This window comes from Leucoraja erinacea, chromosome 9, assembly GCF_028641065.1.
Source record: "Leucoraja erinacea ecotype New England chromosome 9, Leri_hhj_1, whole genome shotgun sequence".
NCBI classification, from domain to species: domain Eukaryota; kingdom Metazoa; phylum Chordata; class Chondrichthyes; order Rajiformes; family Rajidae; genus Leucoraja; species Leucoraja erinaceus.
In genome coordinates this window covers 7,180,786-7,205,490 of record NC_073385.1, presented here as the reverse complement: position 1 = coordinate 7,205,490, position 24,705 = coordinate 7,180,786, and the positions used below count along the sequence as shown (strand labels likewise).

General features: G+C 44.4%; 1 protein-coding gene across 3 annotated transcripts in view; it reads right to left on the bottom strand.

The window, feature by feature from the left end:
• vrk1 (VRK serine/threonine kinase 1) overlaps positions 1–24,705 on the bottom strand; it is an 83,607-nt gene that overhangs the window by 46,083 nt on the left and 12,819 nt on the right. For all 3 annotated transcript variants that reach the window (XM_055640096.1, XM_055640094.1, XM_055640095.1), the window contains 3 exons: positions 24,036–24,195; positions 18,392–18,447; positions 10,055–10,124 (listed from right to left, as the gene is read on the bottom strand). In XM_055640096.1, coding sequence (XP_055496071.1) covers positions 10,055–10,124; positions 18,392–18,447; positions 24,036–24,195 — 286 coding nt within the window. The remainder of the gene's footprint in view (positions 1–10,054; positions 10,125–18,391; positions 18,448–24,035; positions 24,196–24,705) is intronic.

Below are 24,705 nucleotides of genomic sequence, written 5' to 3'. Positions count from 1 at the left end.
GAGAGCGTCTGTGAACAGCAATTTTCAAGTCTTGCCAGAGATTCTCAATTTGTATTTAGGTCTGGACTTTGACTGGGCCATTCTAACACATGAATACGCTTTGATCTAAACCATTCCATTGTAGCTCTGCCTGTATGTTTAGGGTCGTTGTCCTGCTGGAAGGCGAACCTCCGCCCCAGTCTCGTCTTTTGCAGACTCTAACAGGTTTTCTTCCAAGATTGCCCTGTATTTGGCTCCATCCATCTTCCCATCAACTCTGACCAGCTTCCCTGTCCCTGTTGAAGAAAAGCATCCCCACCGCATGATGCTGCCACCACCATGTTTCACAGTGGGGATGGTGTGTTCAGGGTGATGTGCAGTGTTAGTTTTCCGCCAAACATAGCGTTTTGCATTTAGGCTAAAAACTTCAATTTTGGTCTCATCTGACCAGAGCACCTTCCTCCACATGTTTGCTGTGTCCCCCACATGGCTTGTGGCAAACTGCAAACGGGACGTCTTATGGCTTTTTTTCCAACAATGGCTTTCTTCTTGCCACTCTTCCATAAAGGCCCGATTTGTGGAGTGCACGACTAATAGTTGTCCTGTGGACAGATCCACCTGAGCCATGGATCTCTGCAGATCCTCCAGAGTTACCATGGGCCTCTTGGCTGCTTCTCTGATCAATGCTCTCCTTGCCCGGCCTGTCAGTTTAGGTGGACGGCCATGTCTTTGTAGGTTTGCAGTTGTGCCATACTCTTTCCATTTTCAGATGATGGATTGAGCAGTGCTCCGTGAGATGTTCAAAGCTTGGGATATTTTTTTATAACCTAACCCTGCTTTAAACTTTTCCACAACTTTATCCCTGACCTGTCTGGTGTGTTCCTTGGGCTTCATGGTGCTGTTTGTTCACTAATGTTCTCTAACAAACCTCTGAGGCCTTCACAGAACAGCTGTATTTATACTGAGATTAGATTACACACAAGTGGACTTTATTTAGGGGTATCAGAGTAAAGGGGTCTGAATACTTTTGCACGCCACACTTTTCAGTTATTTATTTGTAAAAAAAATTGAAAACCATGTATCGTTTTCCTTCCATTCCACAATTATGCGCTACTTTGTGTTGGTCTATCACATAAAATCCCAATAAAATACATTTACGTTTGCGGTTGTAACGTGACAAAATGTGGAAAAGTTCAAGGGGTATGAATACTTTTGCAAGCCACTGTATATGTATATATAGAAGTAAATAGTATAAAGAATAGAGATAAACAAAGCTGGAACTATGGAAGATATGAAAAGATGCAGCAAATCCAAAAAGCGGTAAATGTGCTTAGAAGGAAGATAAGACGTACTTACCTATGCATTAGTCGGACCCGTGTTAAAGGGCAGGGTGAGAGTAGGGTGCAGAATTTCATATGACTGGAAGCTGAGCGAGGGAAGTGGGTGCTGAAGATCAAACCAGTGTGTAATGAAGGGAGTGGTTCTTTCAGAATGATAACACAAAAAGGGAAAATAGTTTCGCATTATTCATTGAATGCGAAAGCGTGCATGGTGGAAGGCAAGTATTAGGTGGTATGAGAGGATAAGAGCGAGTGCTGGGAAATGACATCCTCTCTACCCTCTCCCTTTTCTATGTTAAAACGTGTGATTTCTAACTTCTCCTGGCTCTAAGAAAAGGTCATCAGTTTGAGTTTGATCAACCAAAGACATTAATTGTTTCTCATAGAAGCTTCCCGATCTCATACTCCAAGCATTGTTTATATTACATTGCAATGTCATTGATTGAAATTCCATCTTTCATGTGCGTTTGGATAAAACAATTTGCTGCCATCACTTTGGAAGTTGAAAATATCTTTGAAGTAGCTATTTTTCATCCAATTTTGAGTTAATAAATAAACATAACCCCCTCCCCAGACAAAGCATTTCATGTTTTTTATCTGCAGGTCATGCGCAAGATGGACAAATTTCTACTTCATCAGTGAGAGTCAAATCTTCATCTATAACTAACCCATGAAAAAATGACAATTTGTGAAAGCCCATGTTGTTTCCTATTGATTACTTAATCAAAAACAAATTGATTTAATTAATTGCCACTCATTTTTTTGGTCAGGTTCACAAGTCAAGCTACTCCAAACTTTGATTGGAAGACACACAGCAAACAAGATCTGCAGCCCATGCCAACCATCAATTACTCATTCATACTAGTACTGCGTTATCCCATTTTCACACCCATTTACACAGTGCGATTTAGGGGTCAATTAAGCCAACAAACCTGCACATCTTTGTGATGCGGCAGGAAACCGGAGCACCCATACGAAACCCACATGATCACAGCAAGAACACGCAAACTTCACACAGAAAGCACTTATTATTCCCTATTGATTATTTAATCATATTCAAATTGATTTAATTATTGGGCACTCCGGTTCACAAGCTACATCAAACATGTCTAAAATATTTATACAAAACCATGGTGAAGAATACAGTTTCCACCTTCTATTTACTTTTTCTCAGTCTAAAGACGTACTCTGTTCTTGTTTCTTAGCATTTTCTGCCCACTATTTTAATGTGTAATTTCAGTCAGTGTCACTTTCAGACTAATTTGCGTGGAAATGAATACAAATGGAATAAATGGGAGCAAAAGTAGAATTTTACTCAAAATCCCTCTTTTGCACTGAAGAAATTAAAAAAAATAGCAGTCTGATATCAATTATCCAGGCACAAGGACACATGTCAAAAAATCTTAACTGCTGCAGAATTAACTATCATATCACGAAAAATTGTTGCACATTCTATGCTGCCTCCTAAAGGACTCATACTGTAAGTTTCAAATAATTATTTTGGGGAATTGATTTATTCGTGCGGAACATGAGCGATGCCCCCAACAAACATAGTTAAGTATTAAACTGTATGAGATGGGTGTATTTACAAACAAATATCATCTGGCCCATAGCTTTAATCATTCAATTGACCATAATCAAACAGATTTGTTCACTAATTGGTTTCTGACTTGGGCACCAGAGTTTTGGATACACTAGTTTGAGGGCAGAATGTGAGAGCCTGTCCCTAACAGTGTTCGAAACCCTTGGCTGTGGATAAGGCTTTCAGCAGCATTTGGGCCCTGACAGAGTAAGGGGATGAGCAAATATATTGAAGTAGAAATAAGCATTATTAGTGATGCCTTGGTGAAGTAGTCCAAAATAATCCGGTTCAGCCTCCTACAGTTGCAAGACAAAATGGTGTCAGTGGTAATGATATGACATTTGTGAGAAGAATCAAAAAAAATACTTGCAGCAAGTTTCTGCTGATCCAGACAAGCAATCTGACAATTTAAGGGTATTGAAGGATTAAAGGCCATGTTCAGGAGCCTGCTGTTGTGAAGTATGTGGAAATTGACATGCTACTTTTCGATGCTACTTCCCGTGGAGGATGTGAAAACTCAAACTGAGGAGAAAGAACAGTGATATCCTTGAGCATAACCAACATCACAAAGGAAATGCTGGAGGTCTTTAAGCGTTTTAAAGGGGGTGAATTTCCAGGGCCTGACCAGGTACATCCTAGGATGTTAGAGGAAGTAAGGAGATGACCAATACGTAGGCTGAGATTTATAATTTAATTTGCCATCACATAGATACAGGAAAACTGGAGGATACTGAATACTGTTGTGCTTTTATCTAAAAGGGGGGGGGGTGTGGGGGGGGGGGGGGGGGGGGGGGGGGTGGGAATGTATCAGCGTTGGAGATGGTCCAGATGAGGTTTGTGAGAATTACCCATGGGATGGTTGGGTTAACATATGATGAGTGTTTAATAGATCTGTTAGAGTTTAGAAGGATGAGGTGGGGGGTGGGCCTCATTCAAACGTAGCAAATATTGAAAGGTCTGGATAGAGTGGATGTGGAGAAGATGGTTCCACTAATGGGAGAATGGAGGAGCAGAGGGCACAGCCTCAGATTAAGACAACGTACCTTCTGAAAGGAGATAGGCTGAAAATCTAAAATAATAACAAAGTGCTGGAGAACTCAGCAGGTCAGGCCACACTCCTGGGAAGAGAAACAGAACTAATGGTTCTGATCAAAGATTCTTCTTCCCACACAAAAATGCTTAACGGCACAGCCAGAACTGGTCAAACTCAGTTCCTGCTATATCCATTCAAATTCACATTGCTTGAACTCAAGCAACTGATGATCAGTTGGAGTGATCAAGGTGAGAGTAATGATTTATTGAAGACTAACATGAAAGCAGGGTGCTGTGGCTTGATTGAACAAAACAGGAGCTGCAATCATTATGCAGTGAATGAGTTATGATGAGCAAAAAACTAGAAAAGAGCTGCAAGGCGGTACACAGCTAAAACAAGAGGTCTAGCTGGATAGAGGTGAAATTATGAAAAAATGAGGAACTGAGGTCCAAAGTCTGAATGAGCAAGGAAGATCACTTAGTGAAGAAAGAAGGAACTATAGATGCTGGCTCTGGAGTCTCTGGAGGACATGGATAGGCGACATTTGAGTATAGGAGCAGGGAGGTTCTACTGCAGTTGTAGAGTATTGGTGAGACCACAACTGGAGTATTGTGTACAGTTTTGATCTCCAAATCTGAGGAAAGACATTCTTGCCATAGAGGGAGTACAGAGAAGGTTCACCAGACTGATTCCTGGGATGTCAGGACTTTCATTTGAAGAAAGACTGGAGAAACTCGGCTTGTACTCGCTAGAATTTAGAAGATTGAGGGGGGATTTTGTAGAAACATACAAAATTCCTAGAGGGTTGGATAGGCTAGATGCAGGAAGATTGTTCCCAATGTTGGGAAAGTCCAGGACAAGGGGTCACAGTTTAAGGATAAAGGGGAAATCCTCTAGGACCGAGATGAGAAAAACATTTTTTACACAGAGAGTGGTGAATCTCTGGAACTCTCTGCCACAGAAGGTAGTTGAGGCCAGTTCATTGGCTATATTTAAGAGGGAGTTACAGTGCATTCAGAAAGTATTCAGACCCCTTCACTTTTTCCACATATTGTTACGTTACAGCCTTATTCGAAAATGGATTAAATTCATTTTTTTTTTATCAGCAATCTACACACAATAGCCCACAATAAAATAAGTGAAAACAGGTGTTTAGAAATTTTTGCAAAATAATTAAAAATAAATAACTGAAATATCACATTTACATAAGTATTCAGACCCTTTACTCAGTACTTTATTGAGGCACCTTTGGCAGTGATTACAACCTCAAGTCTTCTTGGGTATCACACTACAAGATTGGCACACCTGTATTTGGGTAATTTATCCCATTCTTCTCTGCAGATCCTCTCAAGCTCTGTCAGGTTGGATGGGGAGTGTTGATGCGCAGCTATTTTCAGGTCCCTCCAGAGATGTTCGATCGGGTTCAAGTCCAGGCTCTAGCCGGGCCACTTACGGACAATCTCAGACTTGTCACAAAGTCACTCCTGCGTTGTCTTGGACGTGAGCTTTAGGTCATTGTCCTGTTGGAAGGTGAACGTCTGCCCCAGTCCGAGGTCCTGAACGCTCTGGAGCAGTTTTTCATCAAGAATCTCTCCATCACTTTTTTGATGATAAGGTTGTTTCCTTAAGGGCTAATATTTCAGCACCTGCCCCTGACCCTTCTGTTTCGGTCCCTTGCCTGGTGGTATTCGACAAGTTTGAGCCTGTGACTATATCGTATTTAAAGGATGTGGTTTCCCATATTAAGCCATCGGGTTCTCCTTGTGATGCGGTCCATCCACATCTTTTTAAGGAGGTTTTCCCTAGTATAGGGCAGTCGGTTCTTACCATTATTAACAGCAGCTTGTGTTCTGGGGTTGTCCCCGTGAGTTTTAAACATGCGGTAGTGCAACCACTACTTAAGAAACCTGGCCTGGATCAATCTGTTCTGGCCAATTTTAGACCCATCTCGAAATTGCCTTTTATTTCTAAATTACTGGAGAGAGTTGTTTATGCTCAGCTGAAACTATTCCTGGAGGAGCATGATATTCGGGAGATCTTCCAGGCTGGATTTAAAACCATGCACAGCACGGAGTCAGCATTGCTAAGGGTTTTTAACGTCATCCTCCTGGCTAATGATTCTGGGGATTGTGTGGTTCTTGTCCTGCTGGACTTGTCTGCCGTCTTTGATACGGTGGACCATAATATCTTATTATCTCGGCTACAGCAGTTAGTGGGCATCTGCGGCAGTGCCCTGGGATGGTTCAGGTCCTATCTGGCGGGCAGAACCATGTGTTAGCCTTGCTGGGTTTGAGTCCTCTTCCGCTCCCCTGTCATATGGGGTTCCACAGGGTTCGATTCTAGGGCCCCTCCTTTTCTCGCTGTACATACTTCCTCTGGGTTCCATCCTTAGAAAGCATGGCATCTCTTTCCACTGTTATGCAGATGATACCCAGCTTTATTTGCCGCTGAGGGGGGAAGACGCCTTTTCTGTAAAATCCCTTCTGTCTTGTCTTGATGACATTAAGTCCTGGTTGGCCCTAAACTTTCATGGATTTAATGAAAAGAAGACAGAGGTGATTTTATTTGATCCCAATGGCTGCCGTGAACCTCCATTTGTTGATTTAGGTCCATTGTCAAGGTACGTGAAGCCAACAGTTGTGAACCTGGGTTTTAGGATGGACAGTGACTTTAAATTAGATCGCCAAATATGCGCGGTGGTTCAGTTTATTTCACCTAAGGAAGCTGGCGAAGGTGAAGCCCATTCTCGAGCGGCAGCATTTTGAAACAGTAATCCATGCCTTTATTACATCTAGGTTGGATTGCTGTAACGCGCTCTATTTTGGAGTTGCTCGTTCTTCACTGGCTCGTCTCCAGTTGGTTCAGAATGCTGCTGCTCGCCTTTTAACAGGGACTCGAAAGAGGGAGCACATATCGCCAATTCTGGCCTCCCTACACTGGCTCCCGGTGCACTTTCGAGTTCATTTTAAGATACTGTTATTTGTTTTTAAACCTCTGAATGGGCTCGCCCCACCTTACCTCTCTGAGCTGCTCCACCCATACGCTCCTGCCCGGTCCCTCAGGTCAGCTGCTCCTGGAGGTACCGAGGTCTAGTCGGAGGCTCAGAGGGGATAGAGCCTTCTCTGTTGCTGCTCCGGCACTCTGGAACACCCTGCCGTTGCACATCAGACAGGCCCCCTCACTGTCCATCTTCAAATCCAGTGTTAAAACACATTTGTACTCCCTGGCTTTTGACCATGCCTGAGACTTTGCTTCTGTTTTTGGTGTTTTTGATGTTTCTTTATTTTACATGTCTTTTCCTACTATTTCTTTTGATTGTTATTTTTGGTGTGTACAGGTGCACAACCTTTTATCCGAAAGCCTTGGGACCAGACACTTGTCGGATTTCGGGCTTTTTCGGATTTCCGAATGGAAGATTTTTAGCGTAAATTAGGTAGGTAGCACGAGCGGCTTGAAAAGTCTGGAGCGGCTGCCTCCTCCCCGGAGACCGGGGAATCATTGTAAATCATTGCATAAATGTTAGTCAGTTAGTTTGGAGGGATTTTATGTGGGGGGGGTGGGCGAAGGGGGAAACTTTAATTCTTAGTCCCCTACCTGGTCGCCGACTCCCAACATCGCGGAGCTGGGGGCTCCGTCCGGCCGCGGGCAGCGCCGGTTGGAGCTCCGACCCCGGCAACTCTACCCCTGGCTGCAAGGTGCTCCAAATCCTGCGCCGCCCGCGGCCGGACGCCCGCAGCCCCAGCTCCGCGAATGTTGGGAGTCGGCGGCCACAGCGCTCCGGAGCTTACCGCACGGCGATCCGGTAAGGCATTGCCCGCTCCCCGCTGGTATCCCAGCACTGCGACGCCGCCGACTCCCAACATTCGCGGAGCTGGGGCTGCGGGCGGGCGTCTGGCCGCGGGCGGCGGTGGATTTGGAGCGCCGCGCAGCCAGGGGTAGAGTTGCCAGGGTCGGAGCTACAACCGGCACCGCCCGCCCGCAGCCCCAGCTGCGAGTTGTCGGCCACAGCGCTGCGGAGCTTACTGCACGGCGACCCGGTAAGGCATTGACCGCTCCCCCGCCTCTCCGACCAGGTAGGGGACTAAGAATTAAAGTTTACCCCTTCACCACCCCCCTCCCCCCCCTTTCACATAAAAGCCCTCCAAACTAACTGACTAACATTTAAGCAATAATTACTGATGTTTAAGTGTCTCCCCGATCTCCGGGGAGGAGGCAGCCGCTACAATAGTACATACCTAGGTTGACCGTGGGTCGTTTCAGGTCAAGTTTGGTGCCAAACGCGAGCTTTGGTGTGCAGACGACATCCTGGAAAAAATGGCCGGTTTTCGGAGTTTTTCGGTTTCCGGAACTCCGGATAAAAGGTTGTGCACATGTATTAACTTTTTTTTGTCAATGATTAGTGATGTACAGCACTTTGTTGCAGCTATGTTTGTTTTTAAAGTGCTCTATAAATAAAATTATTATTATTATTATTATACTTTACTCCGTTCATCTTTACCTCGATCCTGACCGGTCTCCCAGTTCCTACCACTGAAAAACATCCCTACAGCATGATGCTGCCACCACCATGCTTCACCAGAGATATGGTATTGGCCAGGTGATGAGCGGTGCCTGTTTTCCTCCAGACGTGACACTTGGTTTCATCAGGCCAGGGAATTTTGTTTAGGTGCCTTTTGGCAAACTCCAAGCGGGCTGTCATGTGCCTTTAACTGAGGAGTGGCTTCTGTCTGGCCACTCTACAATAAAGGCCTGATTGGTGGAGTGCTGTAGATATAGTTGTCCTTCTGGAAGTTTCTCCCATCTCCACAGAGGAACTCTGGTCACCTCCCTGAATATGTTAGTAAGTCTCTATCCTTGTGCAGGCTCGAAGGGCCGAATGGCCTACTCCTGCACCTAATTTCTATGTTTCTAAGGCCCTTCACCCCCGATTGCTCAGTTTGGCCAGGCTCTATGAAGAGTCCTGGTGGTTTCAAAGTTTTATTTAAGAATGACGGAGGCCACTGTGCTCTTTGGGACCTGCAATGCTCCAAAAAATGTTTTATACCCTTCCCCAGATCTGTGTCTCAACACAATCCTGTCTCGGAGGTCTACAGACAATTCCTTCGTCTTCATGGCTTGTTTTTTGCTCTGACATGCACTGTCAACTGTGGGACCTTATATAGACAGGTGTGTGCCTTTCCAGATCATGTATAATCAATTTAATTTACCACTTGTAGACTCCTATCAAATGGTAGAAACATCTCAAGGATAATCAATGGAAACACGATGCACCAAAGCGCAATTTTGAGAGTCACAGCAAAGGGTCTGAATACTTATGTAAATGTGATATTTCAGTTATTTATTTTTAATTATTTTGCAATAATCACTAAACACCTGTTTTCGCTTTTATATTATGAGGTATTGTGCGTAGATTGATGATTTAAAAAAAATGACTGTAACCAATTTTAGAATAAGGCTGTAATGTAGCAAAATGTGGAAAAAGTGAAGGGGTCTGAATACTTTCTCAATGCAGTGTAGATGTGGCCCTTGTGCCAAAAGGGATCGGGGGTATGGAGAGAAGGCAGGTACAGGATACCGAGTTGGATGAACAACCATGATCATATTGAATGGCGGTGCAGGCTCGAATGGCCTACTCCTGCACCTATTTTCTATGTTTCGGGTCGGGACCCTTTTTCCAGACATAACTTGGTGACATATTTTGTACCATCTCATGACCATCTGCAGTTGCACTTGGTAAAGAGCATCTCAATTTTTAAATTCTCATCCTTTTTACGTCATTGCTTGGCCTTGCCTTTGTTCAATTCTGAAAACACCTTCAGTTGCACCATTCATCAAAGTCTATGCAATCCTCAAATTTGAGCTTCAAGTCCCAGAGTTAATTCGTTCCAACACTATGATTATGCCTTCAGCTGCCAAAGGGCTGAAGTTCTGGAATGCCCTCTCTAAAACTGTGTGCTTCTGCATATTTGTCATTATTAAAGACAGTCCTTTAGATCTACTTCTGACCAATCACTGATCAATTGTTCCTTGCCTGGCTTGGTGTCAAATTTTGCTTAGAAACATTTCAGAAATGGCAGGCATCCCATCTTTGATTTTACACACACCATGTAATTAACTCACTTAGCTCTGGTTTTGCTGCTCTCATGTAGAACTTGAGCTCTGAAAACAATGGTCCATTGTCACTGGGCTCCTAGAGAAAGAAAAAAGCGATGGCTTCTTTAATTGAGACACCAAATTTTTCTACAAGGTTAATCCACATACAGCAATTCGCCTGGACGATAATACAAAATGACTAGTACGTGAGTATCAGTGGTTCATGGAGGTGGCAAGATTCAAGGTATTAATTACGATTTAATACTCAAGAAATACAAGGGGTTGAACTGGTGAAGCCATGCGCGACTCCTTTTGAAATGGCTCCGATGTCATTACAATAGAATAGAACAAACATTTATAAAGAATAAATCCATTTACACGATGGCAGAACTTAACAGATATTAACTAAATAATTGAATTAAAGATTTAGCTTAAGATATATATGCAATATATTAATTAATCAATCATGTAACCAACATATTAAAGTTTTGAGCAATAAATAATATAACACAAAACATCAAGATCCATCCCAATATCTCTACTCTGTTACTGCCAAATTAACAACCATCCATCCACCTGGCAGCCCATCTGTATATATTTTACTTCAAGTCCATTTTTAGGTCGGGGACTCAAAATTACCAAGGTCAGAATCACACGAGCCAAGCTCATTTTACTGTGTTAGAAACAACCTCATCCTCGTGTCAGAATGAATTCTAACTCTGGATCCAAAAGGTGGAAGGACAGTGAACCAACTCAGTGCAGGAGATCTCATTAAATGCTTATATATGCCCAAGCTTGTTCAGTGGAGATGTACAAAGGAAAAAGTGAATTCCAAGCCTGTAATACAACTGTACTGCAGATTTCCTGTAACATATTCACAATGAAGAAAAAGCACTTTGCTTGATGTTAAAGAATCAGTTAAGTTGCACAAAGCTTAGCAAACTGATATTCCGTTGAAGTGTTAATTTAGTCATTGCCCTTGATCAACCAGTTTTCCAACCCATAAGGTTTCAGGTTTAATTAAACAAGAACATTTTACAAAATATTTTGGTTATGATTTGACACATCAGCTGTGAGATGCTCCATTATAACTTTTCAAAGTCAAAGTATCCTTTATTGTCATTCAGACCTTTCTGTCTGAACGAAATTTTGTTGCCTTGCAGTCATACATATAATAAAAATAACAAAAACACACAATAAACACAAATTTAACATCCACCACAGTGAGTTCACCAGGCACCTCCTCACTGTGATGGAAGGCAAAAGTCTTAAAGTCTCTGTCTCTTCCCTCCTTGTTCTCCCTCTGCGCTGCGCCTACCGGGTGATGGTAAGTAAGTCCCGCGGCTCAACCGTGCTCCGCGAACGGGCCGGTTCAAACTCCGCGGCCTAGGGTGGTCGAAGCTGCCGACCTCCAGTCCAGCGGACGAAGATGTTGTTGCAGGAGGTCCGGAAAAACAGGTCACCAACCTGTGACCTGCGATCTCCAGATGCTACCGTCCACTGGGCCCACGGCCGAACCTCCGAAGTCGGGTCCGCTGCCGGAACGCCAAAACAGCTCCAAGTCGGGCCGTTGCCGGAACGCCGTCCCTGTCCCGAGGCCGCCAGCTCCGCCATTAGGCCTCAGTGCAGATGGAGACGGGGGACACAACAAGAAAAAGTCGCATCCCCCCCGAAGGAGGAGACTAAAACCCTGTTTCTCCCATCCCCCCACACATACACAACTTAATAAACTAAATTTAACTAACTTTAACTAAAACAGACAAAAGAAAACAACAAAAAAGAAAAAAGAGACGGACTGCAGGCGAGCCACAGCTGCCAGGCAGCGCCGCCACTTCGGTCCCCTTTATTCACTGTCTTTTCAGTATCTTTATTCACTGTCTTTTCCAGACACGACTAATGAAACAGGCCAAAGTTATGAAGCAGCATTGTTCATCAAAACTGTCTTAACTGCTATTTCAGCACGTTAGAAATCAATCCAGATGTTATCAGTAATGCCCAAGAGAAGCTTAATTGAATCAAATTAGCAATTGCCTTTTTCTCCCCCAATGAAAAATAGTTACAGCATATAAAGTGTGAAAGGTAATATTAACATGCAGGAGAACACTCAACTATAATTGTTTAGATAACCACTTCAGTTCTCCTACCCACTATTAAATCTATTAATAATCCTAATCAGATTCTTAAAGGCATAACTAATTCCTATAAACCACTGAAGCTGAGAAAGTGAGACACCAGCAGTGCCAATGATTGCCTCAAGAGATCAAATGCGCATTTAAACGAACAGGCTCTGCTTTGACTTTAAAGTCTGCATTCTCCATGGAGAATAGGATCAGAGGCTGCTGGCAAGATTGAGAGGTAAACACACTGTTCTTGATGTTCACTTTTATGGTTGAAGAGCCAATGGCAAACTATTCTATCTGCAGTAAAATTGTCAATTACAGGGGACACAAGGTCTGCTGAAAACTCATATTTATGCGTGTGCTCGGCTATCACATGATCAAATCGATGAGCAGATATCACATAGCTGGGCCTCAATTAAATCGCTGCTCAGGCCACAACTGGAATGGACAATCTTTTTCAGTCAGTGTTTCAGATTATAATAAGGTCATAAGTGATAGGAGCAGAATTAGGCCATTCAGCCAATCAAGTCTACGCTGCCGTTCAATCATGGCTGATCTCTCTCCCCTCCTAACCCCATTCTCATGCTTTCTCCCCATAACCCTGGATACCTGTACCAATCAAGAATCTATCTATCTCTGCCTAAAAATATCAGCTGCCTCAGCCTTCTGCGGCAAATAATTCCACAGATTCACCACCCTCTGACTAAAGAAATTCCTCATCTACTTCCTAAAGGACTGGCTTTTAATGGCTAAAGAGGCTATGACCTCTAGTCCTACACCCCCCACTAGTGGAAACATCCTCTCCACATCCACTCGATCCAAGCTTCACTATTTGATAAGTTTCAATGTGGTGTACCCTCATCCTTCTAAACTCCAGCGAGTACAGGCCCAGTACTGTCAAACGCTCATCATATATTAACCCACTCATTCCTGGGATCATTCTTGTAAACCTCCTCTGGACCCAATCCAGAGCCAGCGCATCCTTCGTCAGATATGGTGCCCAAAACTATTCATATATTATACCCTTATAGCCTCAGCATTACATCCCTGTTTTTGTATTCTAGCCCTCTTGAAATAAATGCGAGCATTGTGTTTGCCTTCCTTAAGGGCCTGTCCCACTTGGGCGTCATTTGCGCATCATCATGTACACCTCACAACACGTGTCACATGTCACTACCTGCCCCTCCACCTATTTTTATATAATCTACAAACATGGGCCCAAAGCCTTCAATCCCCTCATCCATATCATTAATATACAACGTGAAGAGTAGTGGCCCCAGCACCGACCTCTAAGGAACTCCATGTCACTAGCAGCCAACCAGAAAAGGCCTCCTATATTGCCACATTTGCCTTCTGCCATATAGCCAACCTGCCATTCATGCTGGTATCTGCCCTTTGATACCGTGGGCTCTCATCTTCCTTAGCAGCCTCACGTGGCACTTTATCAAAGGCTTTATCTCTTTGATATAGTCAAGAGAGTTGGATAATGGACTACACTCCATTGAGGATAAATGGGGATCCTGTGGATAGGGTGAACTGTTTTAAATATCTGGGAGTCCACATCTCTGAGGATATGACATGGGCATCACACGCCGCAGCACTAGTGAGTAAGGCAAGGCAGCGCCTTTACCACCTCAGGCAATTGAGGAAATTCAGAGTGTCTCCAAGGATCCTCCAGTGCTTCTACGCAGTGGCGGTGGAAAGCATCTTGTCCGGGAACATTACCATCTGGTTTGGGAATTGCTCTGCCAAGGACAAGAAGGCTCTGCAGAGAGTAGTGCGTTCGGCCGAACGCACTATGGGAACTTCACTCACCCCCCTGCAGGAACTATACAACAGGAGGTGCAACTCCCGAGCAAACAAAATCATGGGAGACCCCTTCCACCCCTGCAACGGACTGTTCCAGCTGCTACGGTCAGGCTTCCGTTGCCATGCGGTGAGAACGGAGAGGTTGAGAAGGAGTTTCTTCCCAGAGGCAATTCGGACTGTAAACGCCTATCTCACCAGGGACTAACTCTACAGAACGTTTTTCCTTCCATTATTTATTATGTAAAAGAATATGTGTGTTATGATTGTGTTTATAATTTGTTTGGTTGTTTTGTTGTTTGTCTTTTGCACAAAAGTCCGCGAGCATTGCCACTTTCATTTCACTGCACATCTCGTATGTGTATGTGACAAATAAACTTGACTTGACTTGACATAGCTCTTATGGCTAATGGAATAAATGGATATTGTGAGAAAGCAGCAATGGGATGCTGATTCTGGATGATCAGCCATGATCATATTGAATGGTGGTGCTGGCTCAAAGCACCTATTTTCTATGTTTCTATGCATTCTGAAAATCTAGGTAAACAGCATCCACTCTCCTTTGTCTGTCCTGCTATCTACTTCTTCAAAGAATTCCCGTAGATTTGTCAGGCAAGATTTCCCCTTCACAAAACTATGCTAACATCGGCCTTTTTTTTAAACCATGAACCTCTAAGTACCCCGTAACCTCATCCTTCATAATGGATGTTAAAATCTTACCAATCACTGAAGTCAGACTAACCGGCCTATAGTTTCCAATATTCTGCTATGCTCCCTTCTTGTACAGTGGGGTAATATTGGCAATTTTCCAATCGTATGGAACCATCCCTGACTCCAGTAATTCTTGAAATATCACTAATAATGCCTTCACAATCTCAAAAGCCACCTCTTTCAGAACCCTATGGTGCAGGTCACATCCAGCCCTTTCAGCTTCCCAAGCACCTTCTCCCTTAGTCATAGCCACTCCACTAGCTTCTACCCTCTAAAACCCCTGTCTCACGGTGAGAGTCCACCCACGAGTGATCCAGAGTTTAAAACAAATCAAACTCGTGGTAATCATGTAGAATTAACGTAGCGGGAACGTCGGAACTCGTAACGCTAACGGCAGGTACTCGGGAAACTTGTTAACTCGTGAAAATCTTTCAACCTGATGAAAGATTTCCACGAGTCAAATTTACTCTTGAAGTAAAATTTTTAAGCTTTTAAACTCGTTGTAAGAACGTAGTAGCCAGTGAGTTAACCGTAGCGACTCGTGAGTCTACCGCGAGCACTCTTTAACTCAGCGGGATAGGCAGCATCTCTGGAGAGAAGGAATGGGTGACGGGATGACGTTTCAAAAATTCTGCTGTGACTTTGTGTTACTCCAGCACTGTGTGTTCACTTTTTGTCAACCAGCATCTGTCCTTTCTTGTGTATGACATTATTTGTATCCGTGGCTTGTCGCTCCCTTCAGTTTCCCAGAGGGTCGGGACGGGACGGGGACGGGGAGGGGGGGACGGGGAAGATGCTGCCTAGTGACAATCTCATTTATCCAACGAGTTACGCTCTCTTTAAGGATTAATTTCTAAATAACCCGCCAATTTCTCTTCATTCGCTGTTATATCCGAGAACTGCTCCAGATGAACTCCTGGATTTGATTTTTTTCCTCCCGGGGGTAAAAGAATTAACAAATGCACTTAAAGCACCAGGAGTGGCATAGAGGAGTATGACCAACGAACGGGGCGATATTACCCAGAATTAGTAACATAAAACAAAAATTGTAGTACTGAATAATGGCACAGATTTGAGAGGTGCAGGAAAGAACTGCATATGCTGGTTTAAACCGAAGATAAGCTCAAAAAGCTGGCGTAACCGAGCGGGACAGGCAGCATCTCTGGAGAAAAGGAATGGGCGAGATTTCGGGTCGAGAACCTTCTTCAGACTGCAGTCTGCAGTCGCCTAGTCCATTTCTCCAGAGATGCTGTCTGACCTGCTGAGCTACTCCAGCTTTTCATGTCTCGTCGACGGATTTCAGAGTGAGATTCACTGCCAGACATAATCGGTATATTAAATGTACAAGAGTAGTTTCTCATGACCGTAGTCAAGGAAACAGCAGTGTACCAATAGTCCGATTATTGTAGCGGTATAGCAAAGACATCTCTGCTGTCCGTTTTTGGGGTTTCATATATTTGGTCTTCCTTCCTCCCCCATGAGTTAACAAGTTTGCCGAGTACCTGCTGTTAGCGTTACGAGTTCCGACGTTCCCGCTACGTTAATTCCACGTGATTACCACGAGTTTGATTTGTTTTAAACTCGGGATCACCCGTGGGTGGACTCGCACCGTGAGACAGGCCCATTACTCTCTTGAATTTCAGGCACGTTGCTGGTGTCTTCCACTGTGAAGACTGATGCAAAAAAGTTATTCAAGTCCTCTGCCATTTCTTTATTCCCACTATCACTTCTCCTGCATCATTTTCCAATGCTTATACTTCCACTCCTGCCTCTTTCTTACTCTTGATATAACTCGTGGGGGCGCCGTTGAGTATGGCTGCCCAGCCTGCAGCTGTCAATACTTTACACCCTTTTTTAATTTTTAGCATGTGTTAAAGTGTTATTTTGGAGGTTTTCTAGTCTTTTTTTGTGTGGTGTGGGGGGGGGGGGGGGGGGGGGGGGGGGAAAACTTTTTTTTCTCAGTCCCTACCTGGTCGGAGATGCGGTTTTTCCTCCGAGCTGCATCTTCGCCCCTTCCTCGCGGCCTACCAACAGGACTAGAGCGCCATTTCCTACCGGGACTGGCCAGAACTTCAGCTCCGACGGCGGCGCAGCACTGAAGCTGCGACCGTCGTCTCCAACATCGCGTAGCTGTGGGGTCTGCGGAGCGTCCAACCGCGGCGGCGCAGGCTTTCAAACACCAGGAGCTGGGATCTCTCGCCGAGATCGCCAGTGTCGGAGCTTCGGCCTGTGAATTTCGGGAGTCCCGGTCTCGGGTACACTCGGCTGTTCCCAAGCCGCTGAGAAGTGTTCTTCCGACGCCGGAGCTCCATCAACCGGCGAGAGGGCTTGTAACATTGGGCCGCCGTTGCGGCGACTGCAGAGGCCTTAACAGGCCCGACCATGGGCGAACAAGGCGAAGAGGACTGGACTTTGTGCCTTCCCTCCCAGTGGGGACCATAGTGGGGGGATGTTTTTATGTTTGGCGTTAAATTCTTCTTTAATGTTGCGTCTTATTTTTATTGGTGTGCAGCAAATGGCAACTCAAATTTCACTACACCAATGGGTGTACATGACAATAAATGTCCTTTGTCCTAAAGAAACTCTTGCTATCTACTTTTATATTATTAGCTAGCTTACCTTTGTATTTCATCCTTTTTCTCGTATTGCCTTTTTAATTACCTTCTACTGTTCTTTAAAAGCTTCCTAATCGTATGGCTTCCCATTAATCTTTGCCATGTCACATGCTTTTTCTTTTAGTTTTATACTGTCCTTGGCTTTCCTTTTCAGCCACGATCACCTCATTCTCCCCATTGAACCATTCTTCCTCTTTTAAATGAAAAGATCCTGCATCTTCTGAATTATTCCCAGAAATTCCTGCCGTTGCTGTTCCACCGTCATTCCTGCTCGGAACCCTTTCCAATCAACTTTGGCCAGCTCCTCCCTCATGTCACTGTAGTCCCCTTCGCACAGCTGCAATACCAACATACCCAATTTCATCTTATCCCTCTCAAATTGCAGGTTAAATCTTATCATATTGTGGTCGCCACATCTTAGTGGTTCCTTTACCTCGAGTTCCCTTATCAAATCAGGTTCATTACACAACACTAAATCCAGAATTGCCTCTTCCCTGGTGGGCTCCACTATAAGTTGCTCTAAGAAACCATCTCAGAGGTACTCTACAAATTCTCTTTCTTGGGATCCAGTACCAACCTGATTTTCCCAGTCTACCTGCATATTGAAATCTCCTATGATCACCGTGACATCGTCTTTCTAACATGCTGATTGTATCTCCTGATGTAACTTGTACCCTATATCCTGGCTTCTGTTTGGGGGCCTGTAAATAACTCCAATTAGGGTATTTTTACCCTTGCCGAGACAACTACCTCAATGCAGACATTGAAGCTTTTCTGGGATTATTTACTTTTAGACATTCGACATTCGAGTGTGGAAACAGGCCCTTTGGCCCGCAGAGTCTCCGCCAACTAGCAATCACCCCGTACACCACGGATAATTTACAACTTAGTCAATTTTCAGGCAACCCAACGCAAAACAGATATGAAAGTAGTCAGTTAATGAAAATTTCCAGTACCATTTGCCATCCAGATAACTTAAACAGGCTGTATTCTACTGGTTAGCAACTATAACACTCAAGGAAATGTGCCAGAAATTAGCATTATCAATGCATTTCAACTCAATTCAGATAAAATAATTTAACATTAAAAGATCCAAATTTACTTATACTTACCACTTTAATGACATATGAAGCATTATTCCCAACTGCCTTGGTTGAATTTTCATCAGCTAAAAGACAAAAATCAAAATACAAATCTAATTTCAGTCAATTCCAGTATCAGCTTTATACAGTTGTCAACACCCATTAAAGCAAGCAAGAGAACTGCCATTTATCATTAGGACCACAATGATCAATTTTTTGGGGAAATGAAACAGGATATAGATTGAACAAAACAAAGTGCTGGAGGAACCTAGCGGGTCAGTCGGGCAGCATATGGAGGAACTCAGCGAGTTCTTGCAGAATTGTGTGTTTTGCTCAAGATTCCAGCGTTTGTAGTTTCGTGTTACGATTTAGATCCAGTTGGCTCAAGGTCATATGCCTAAAATTGGACTGGCATTATTAATCCTCTGCAGTAGATTTGAGAATCTAACATTCAAGCAAAAATCTTGGAGGTTGGAAGTTCTAAACTAGGACAACTATGGAAATTAAATAGCTTGCAGCTTTTATTGCACAAAGTTCACCAGTAGCATGATACCATGGTGACATTGGGGAAAAAGTGCATAACATTTTGTCTTTAGCATCCTCCTGGCCAGGTTAATTGATGTCAGATAATTGGGATGTATCCCCAAGAACTATGCTATGGCAACAAAATGCTTATTTTGGATTGGATTCAATTTTATTGTCATTGCACTTTTCAGTGCAACAAAATGGTTTAGCCTGCAGTCATAATATAGAATAAATAACAAAACAAACACTCAACACAGTTTAAAGTTCCAAAGTCCTTGTCTCTTCCCTCCTTGCTCTCCTCCCTCTGCGCTGAGGCAATCCAGACCTCCGATGTTGTGACCCCGCTGGGTGATGGTGAGCAGTCCCGCGGCTGAATACGAACTCCGCTAACGGGCCGGTTCAAACTCCGCGGCCCCCGGGGCTGTCGAAGCTGCGTTCTCCAGTCCATCGGACGCAGCTGTGGTTGCGGGAGCTCCGGAAAAACAGGTCACCAACCTGTGACCAGCGAGCTCCCGACGATGTTGTCTACTGGCCCGCGGCCGAGCCTCCGAGGCTCCAAAGTCGGGTCGGAAGTTGGGTTGCCCCGCAACCACAGCGCCTGTTGACGAGCCTCGTGTTGGCAAGTCCTGGCTCTGTCTCCGGAGCCTCGAGGTCATTCCCAGTTGGAGGCCGCCAGCTCGGCTATAGGCCTCAGCGCAGATAGACACGGAGACGGGGGATACGGCAAGAAAGGTCGCATCCCCCTCCCCACCCCCCCCGAAGGAAAAGTAAAAAAACATGTTACACCCACCCCCTCCACAACTAAATAAACCAAAATAAACTGTAACAACGGGACAAAAGAAAACAAAAAAAGAACACACAAACGGACTGCAGGCGAGCCGCAGCTGCAAGGCAGCGCCACCACTTCCGGTCACTATACACGGTGATTTTCTGTTAATAAGACATTTGCCTGACCATAATAATTAGGGTGCATAGGATTTCGCAAATCCAAGTCTACTGGTAGAGATAGCGAGCATAGGAACTTGATAAGACAATAACATCTCCGTCAGTTTCAGCAAAATTAAAAAGGTGCGTCAGCTCCTGGTTGTAAGCCACGGGCAGAGCGAACCCTCGGCTCTGGAGGGAGGAGTTAGGTGTCTCGGTGCGGGAGGCGCAGGCCAAGGGGTTTATCCTTGGGGGTATTTAAGGTCGGGCAACATCTGTGCTCAGAGAGGAGTAGGGAGCAGCACTGTTAACATATTAAATACCATTTGATCACGCAACCATGTGTCCTGTCTAATTCTTGGCTGGACTCCTGCGAGTCCCCGCTACATTGGTGACCCTGGCAGAAGTATAATTCTGGAGGAGAAAAAACACTGTCTCCCTGAAGCTTCCTATGTTCTGGACCTAGCACCCACAGGTATGGTTCCAACAGGCAGAGTCAGTTTCACATCCGCAGTGCAAAAGTCAACGAGACCCGTTACCACTACGTGGTGACCAGGAAACGGCCGGTCGGGTCGTGCCTTACCAGGACAAACCGCCAGCTGGCGCTGCTGGCAGGTGGACCAAGAATCCAAGACCTTGGGGAATGCAAAGGTGAGGGGCTTATGGTCCGTGAATGGTACGAAGACCGGGCCTTCCAAGTGCCGCATCGCGAGGCGAAAGGCAAGCAACTCCAGGTCAAAAGCACTCTAACGTTGTTCAGCAGGTTTCAGCTGGCAGCTAAAAAAGGTGAGACTGCCATTGGCCGTTGAATGACTATTCTAGAACACCGCAGACCGAGCCATCCATGGTAAAGGCTGTGGGGGCGTTGGCCCGAGGATGTACAAGCATTGTCGCCCGAACCAAGGCTTCCTCCACCACTTCAAACGCCGCGGCAGTGTCCCATTGTACCTCCCGCCGCTTACCAATCAACAACTGGAAGAGTGGCCGCATTATTTTAGCTGCCGCCGGCAAGAAACGGTGGTAGAACGTCACAATACCCACGAATTGCTGGAGGCCCCGCACTGTGGAAGGCCGCGGAAACTGGTGGATTGCTTCAACACTGTGCGGTAGAGGCACTGGTCTGTGCCGTGTCACCCAGTGGCCAAGAAAGTCGATGGCCCGGACGCCGAACTGGCATTTGGTAGGGTTAATAACCAGGCCGTGCTCACTGAGGCGCTGGCACAATAAACGTAGGTTGGCGCAATGCTCCTGCCTTGAGCGACTCGCCACAAGGATGTCATCCAAATAGATGAAAAGGAAATGAGCCTGCGCCCCACGGTGTCCATCAGGCACTGGAAGGCCTGCGCGGCGTTCTTAAGGCCAAAGGGCATCCGTAGGAACTCGAAAAGGCCCGAACGGGGTGATGATAGCTGTCTTTGGGACATCTGAGGGCTTCCGTTCGCTGAGCCCGCGCATGTCGAGGACCCATGCCGCTCGCTCCATGCGGCTCGGCCCGACGATCCGGAGCAGCAGCTCCTTGAGGCCTACGTAGTGCCACGACGGCGGTTCCACCACGTGCATGTGGACATCACCGTCCCTGCTTACAATGGTGGACCATTTCATGAGGTGGCCGGAGTGCATCCCGCTAATGGACATTTCCGCCCAGTCATGCCCTCGTGGCTAATTAGATTGCCCGCTTTGGGGTTCCACTGGATATCACTTCTGACCGGAGTGCCCAGTTCACTTCTGGGGACGCAGCTGCACCATTCGACAGCATACCATCCCCAGTCGAATGGGCTGGTGGAGCGGTTCTATCGCCGTCTGAAGGACGTCCTGAAGATTCACCTCACTGGCACCCTCGAGTGAATGTGCGAGTTGCCATGGGACCTGTTGGGAATTCGGAGACTGCCCCGAAGAAGGATTTGTCATCGTCCTCGGCAGAATTAGGGTATGGCGCTCCGCTCATTGTCCCCGGGGAGTTTGTCCCGGCCGTCTAAAACTAACACTGTATTCTGCATTCTGGTATTTTCCTCTTTGCACTACCTTATGCACTTGTATATGACTTGCTGTACAGCTTTTCCACTATCTCGATACACATAACAATAATAAACCAACACTAGAATATCTCTACAGCAGCTGGAAAAGAAAGAGCACTTCCTCTTTTTGACACAATTATACATCTTATTTATACTCATGTTCACATAGGGAACACAAATGGAATTCTATGGAAAAATAAACTAATTTTGCTGAGTGGATTATCAGGTCTTTTGACCTACAATACTCTTATTTATGCCAGAAATTTACATTTGGTCACATGTTGATGATTCAACATAAATTATTCTAAACATGCTGTCTCTAAAGAGCACCCTCTATAATACTGACTCATCTGTTATTCAAATGAACTGAATTAATACAAGTACATATTATGCAATTTACAATAGAATGTGTGCACAAAAGTGTAAATATAAAGCACAAACCATTAATGAATGCATTCAGAATATCAATGTAACAACAATGATCGCAATTGGCTAGCCAATGAACGTTGGAAATTGCATGGAAGCAATATACAGAAAGCAATTCATAAAAATACAAATATAAACACACGTAACAGTTTAGAAAATGCGATATTGTGGTCCATCTTTATGCATTACAGTATAGCTGGTTGCACTTCAAATTTGTCCCGCAAATCACAGCTCAAATTAATATAAAAAAAAATACAAAGTGTTGGAGTAACTCAGCGATTCAGATAGCATCTCTGGAATTTGATTTGAATTAATTTGAATAACAGGAGTCAGTAGAGAACCCATTCCTTCTTTCCAAAGATGCTGCCTGCCCCGCTGAGTTACTCCAGCATCCTGTATCTATCTCTGGAGAAAATGGATATATGTTATATCAGTTTGGGACCCTTTATCACCTAATATTACAGACACGTTATAAGTGAACAAAATTCTATTCAAATGATGTTTATGAAGGGCTCAGGTTAATCATGTTTAATCTAAACTGACATTTAAATATATCGTATATACATTGTTTCAAGTCTTGCAAACCTTACCAAAAACAAAAATTGACCCGTGAGCTCCCAACAGGTTTATCAATCCTATCATGAATCGGTTTGACAACATACAATGTATAGTATTTTCATTTCCAAAGATGCAGACTCGAGCTATAGTTTCAACAGTTCTCTAGTGTCCCATACAAAATATGTACTTGCCAACTGGAAATTTTAACAATCCCAATTGTCAATCCATGTTAAATCAGGGTACATCACAGCATGGTTTGGGAAAAGCTCCATCCAACAAGGCAAAAAAAAAAAAGAGAAGAAAATCAAGCAGCAAAATCAAGGACGAGTCACATCCTGGACACCCACTCTTCTCCCCTCTCCCATCGGGCAAGCAGTACAGAAGTGTGAAAACGCACGCGTCCAGATTCATAGGGCAGTTTCTTCCAAGTTGTTATCAGGCAACTGAGCCATCTTACCAACAACTACAGAGCAGTGCCAAGCTATTATCTGTAGGATGGAACAGTAGATGCTGGTTTACACCGAAGATCGACACAAAATGCTGGAGTAATTCAGCGGAAGAGGCAGCATCTCTGGATAGAAGGAATAGGTGATGTTTCAGGTCGAGACCCTTCTTCAAAAGGTTACATCAGCATTGTGTCTATTAAGCTATTATCTACCTCATTGGAGACCCTCCGATTATTTTTTAACAGACTTTACCTTGTACTAAACATTATTCACATTATTTCAGTTATCATGTATTTGTACACTGTGGATGGCTCGACTGTAATCATGTATCATCTTTCCATTGACTGGTTAGCATGCAAAAGCTTTTCACTGTACCTCAGTGCACATGACAATAAACTAAACGAAACCTTACCTCAACATTGAACAAAAGAAACATTCACTACACCTCTTAAAATATGCCCCAATCTCAATTGTATACATTCACAAATCACCATATTAACATGCTAAATTCATCCCATACCCATGGGTTAAGTAATTACATAGTAATTGAATCCAGGACTTGCCTGGCATCTACTACTAAGCCAAATGCAGGACAAAGTCGGCTTTAAAAAATATAAATGTATTATTTCACCCTAGTCTTTTGGAATGTCACTTAGCCATAATTCCTTAGCTGCTACTCCTGATCAATGGCAAACATGGTCTTCTATAGTTTTCATGCTCTCATAACAGTAATTTTCTGTAATTGGATCATTCGTTATAGACCATTGCACATGAACTTACCCAGATACAAGAGGCCAAATCCACCTTTCCCAATCGGCTTCCCAATTTTCCATTGCTTTTTTCCAGTGTCAGACATCACTTCTCCTGGTTTGAGTTCCTCTGCCATCTTCCGCTTGGGTGCAGCTCTTACCCGGACATTTACAACACGTTTGGGAGCCATCTATAAGTTTAAAAAATACACCATCTGGGATGGACACATTCTCCCACAGCTTCAACACAGAAAATAATTGATATATTGTAATTCATAGGATAATTGGAGATGCCAGTTAAAATCATGAGGAATAGATCGGGGAGGGGCACAGTCTCCTTCCCAGAGTAGGTGAATCAAAGGCCAGAGGACGTAGGTTTAAGGTGAAGGGGGAAAAATGGAACACGAATCAGAGAGGCAACATTTTCACACGTAGGGTGGTGGGTGTATAGAACAAGCTACTAGAGGAGGTAGATGAAGCAGGGACCATCGCAACGTTTAAGAAACAGTTAAGGCAGGTGCATGTGATAGGACAGGTTTGGAGGGATATGTGTCAAACGCAGTCAGGTGGGACATGTAGCTGGGACATGTTGGCCAGTGTGGGCAACTTAGGCCATATAGCCTGTCTCTATGCTGTACCACTATGACTCCATTCAAAGAGATATCACTGAAAAATCCACAAACATAAGTTTTTCAGCAATA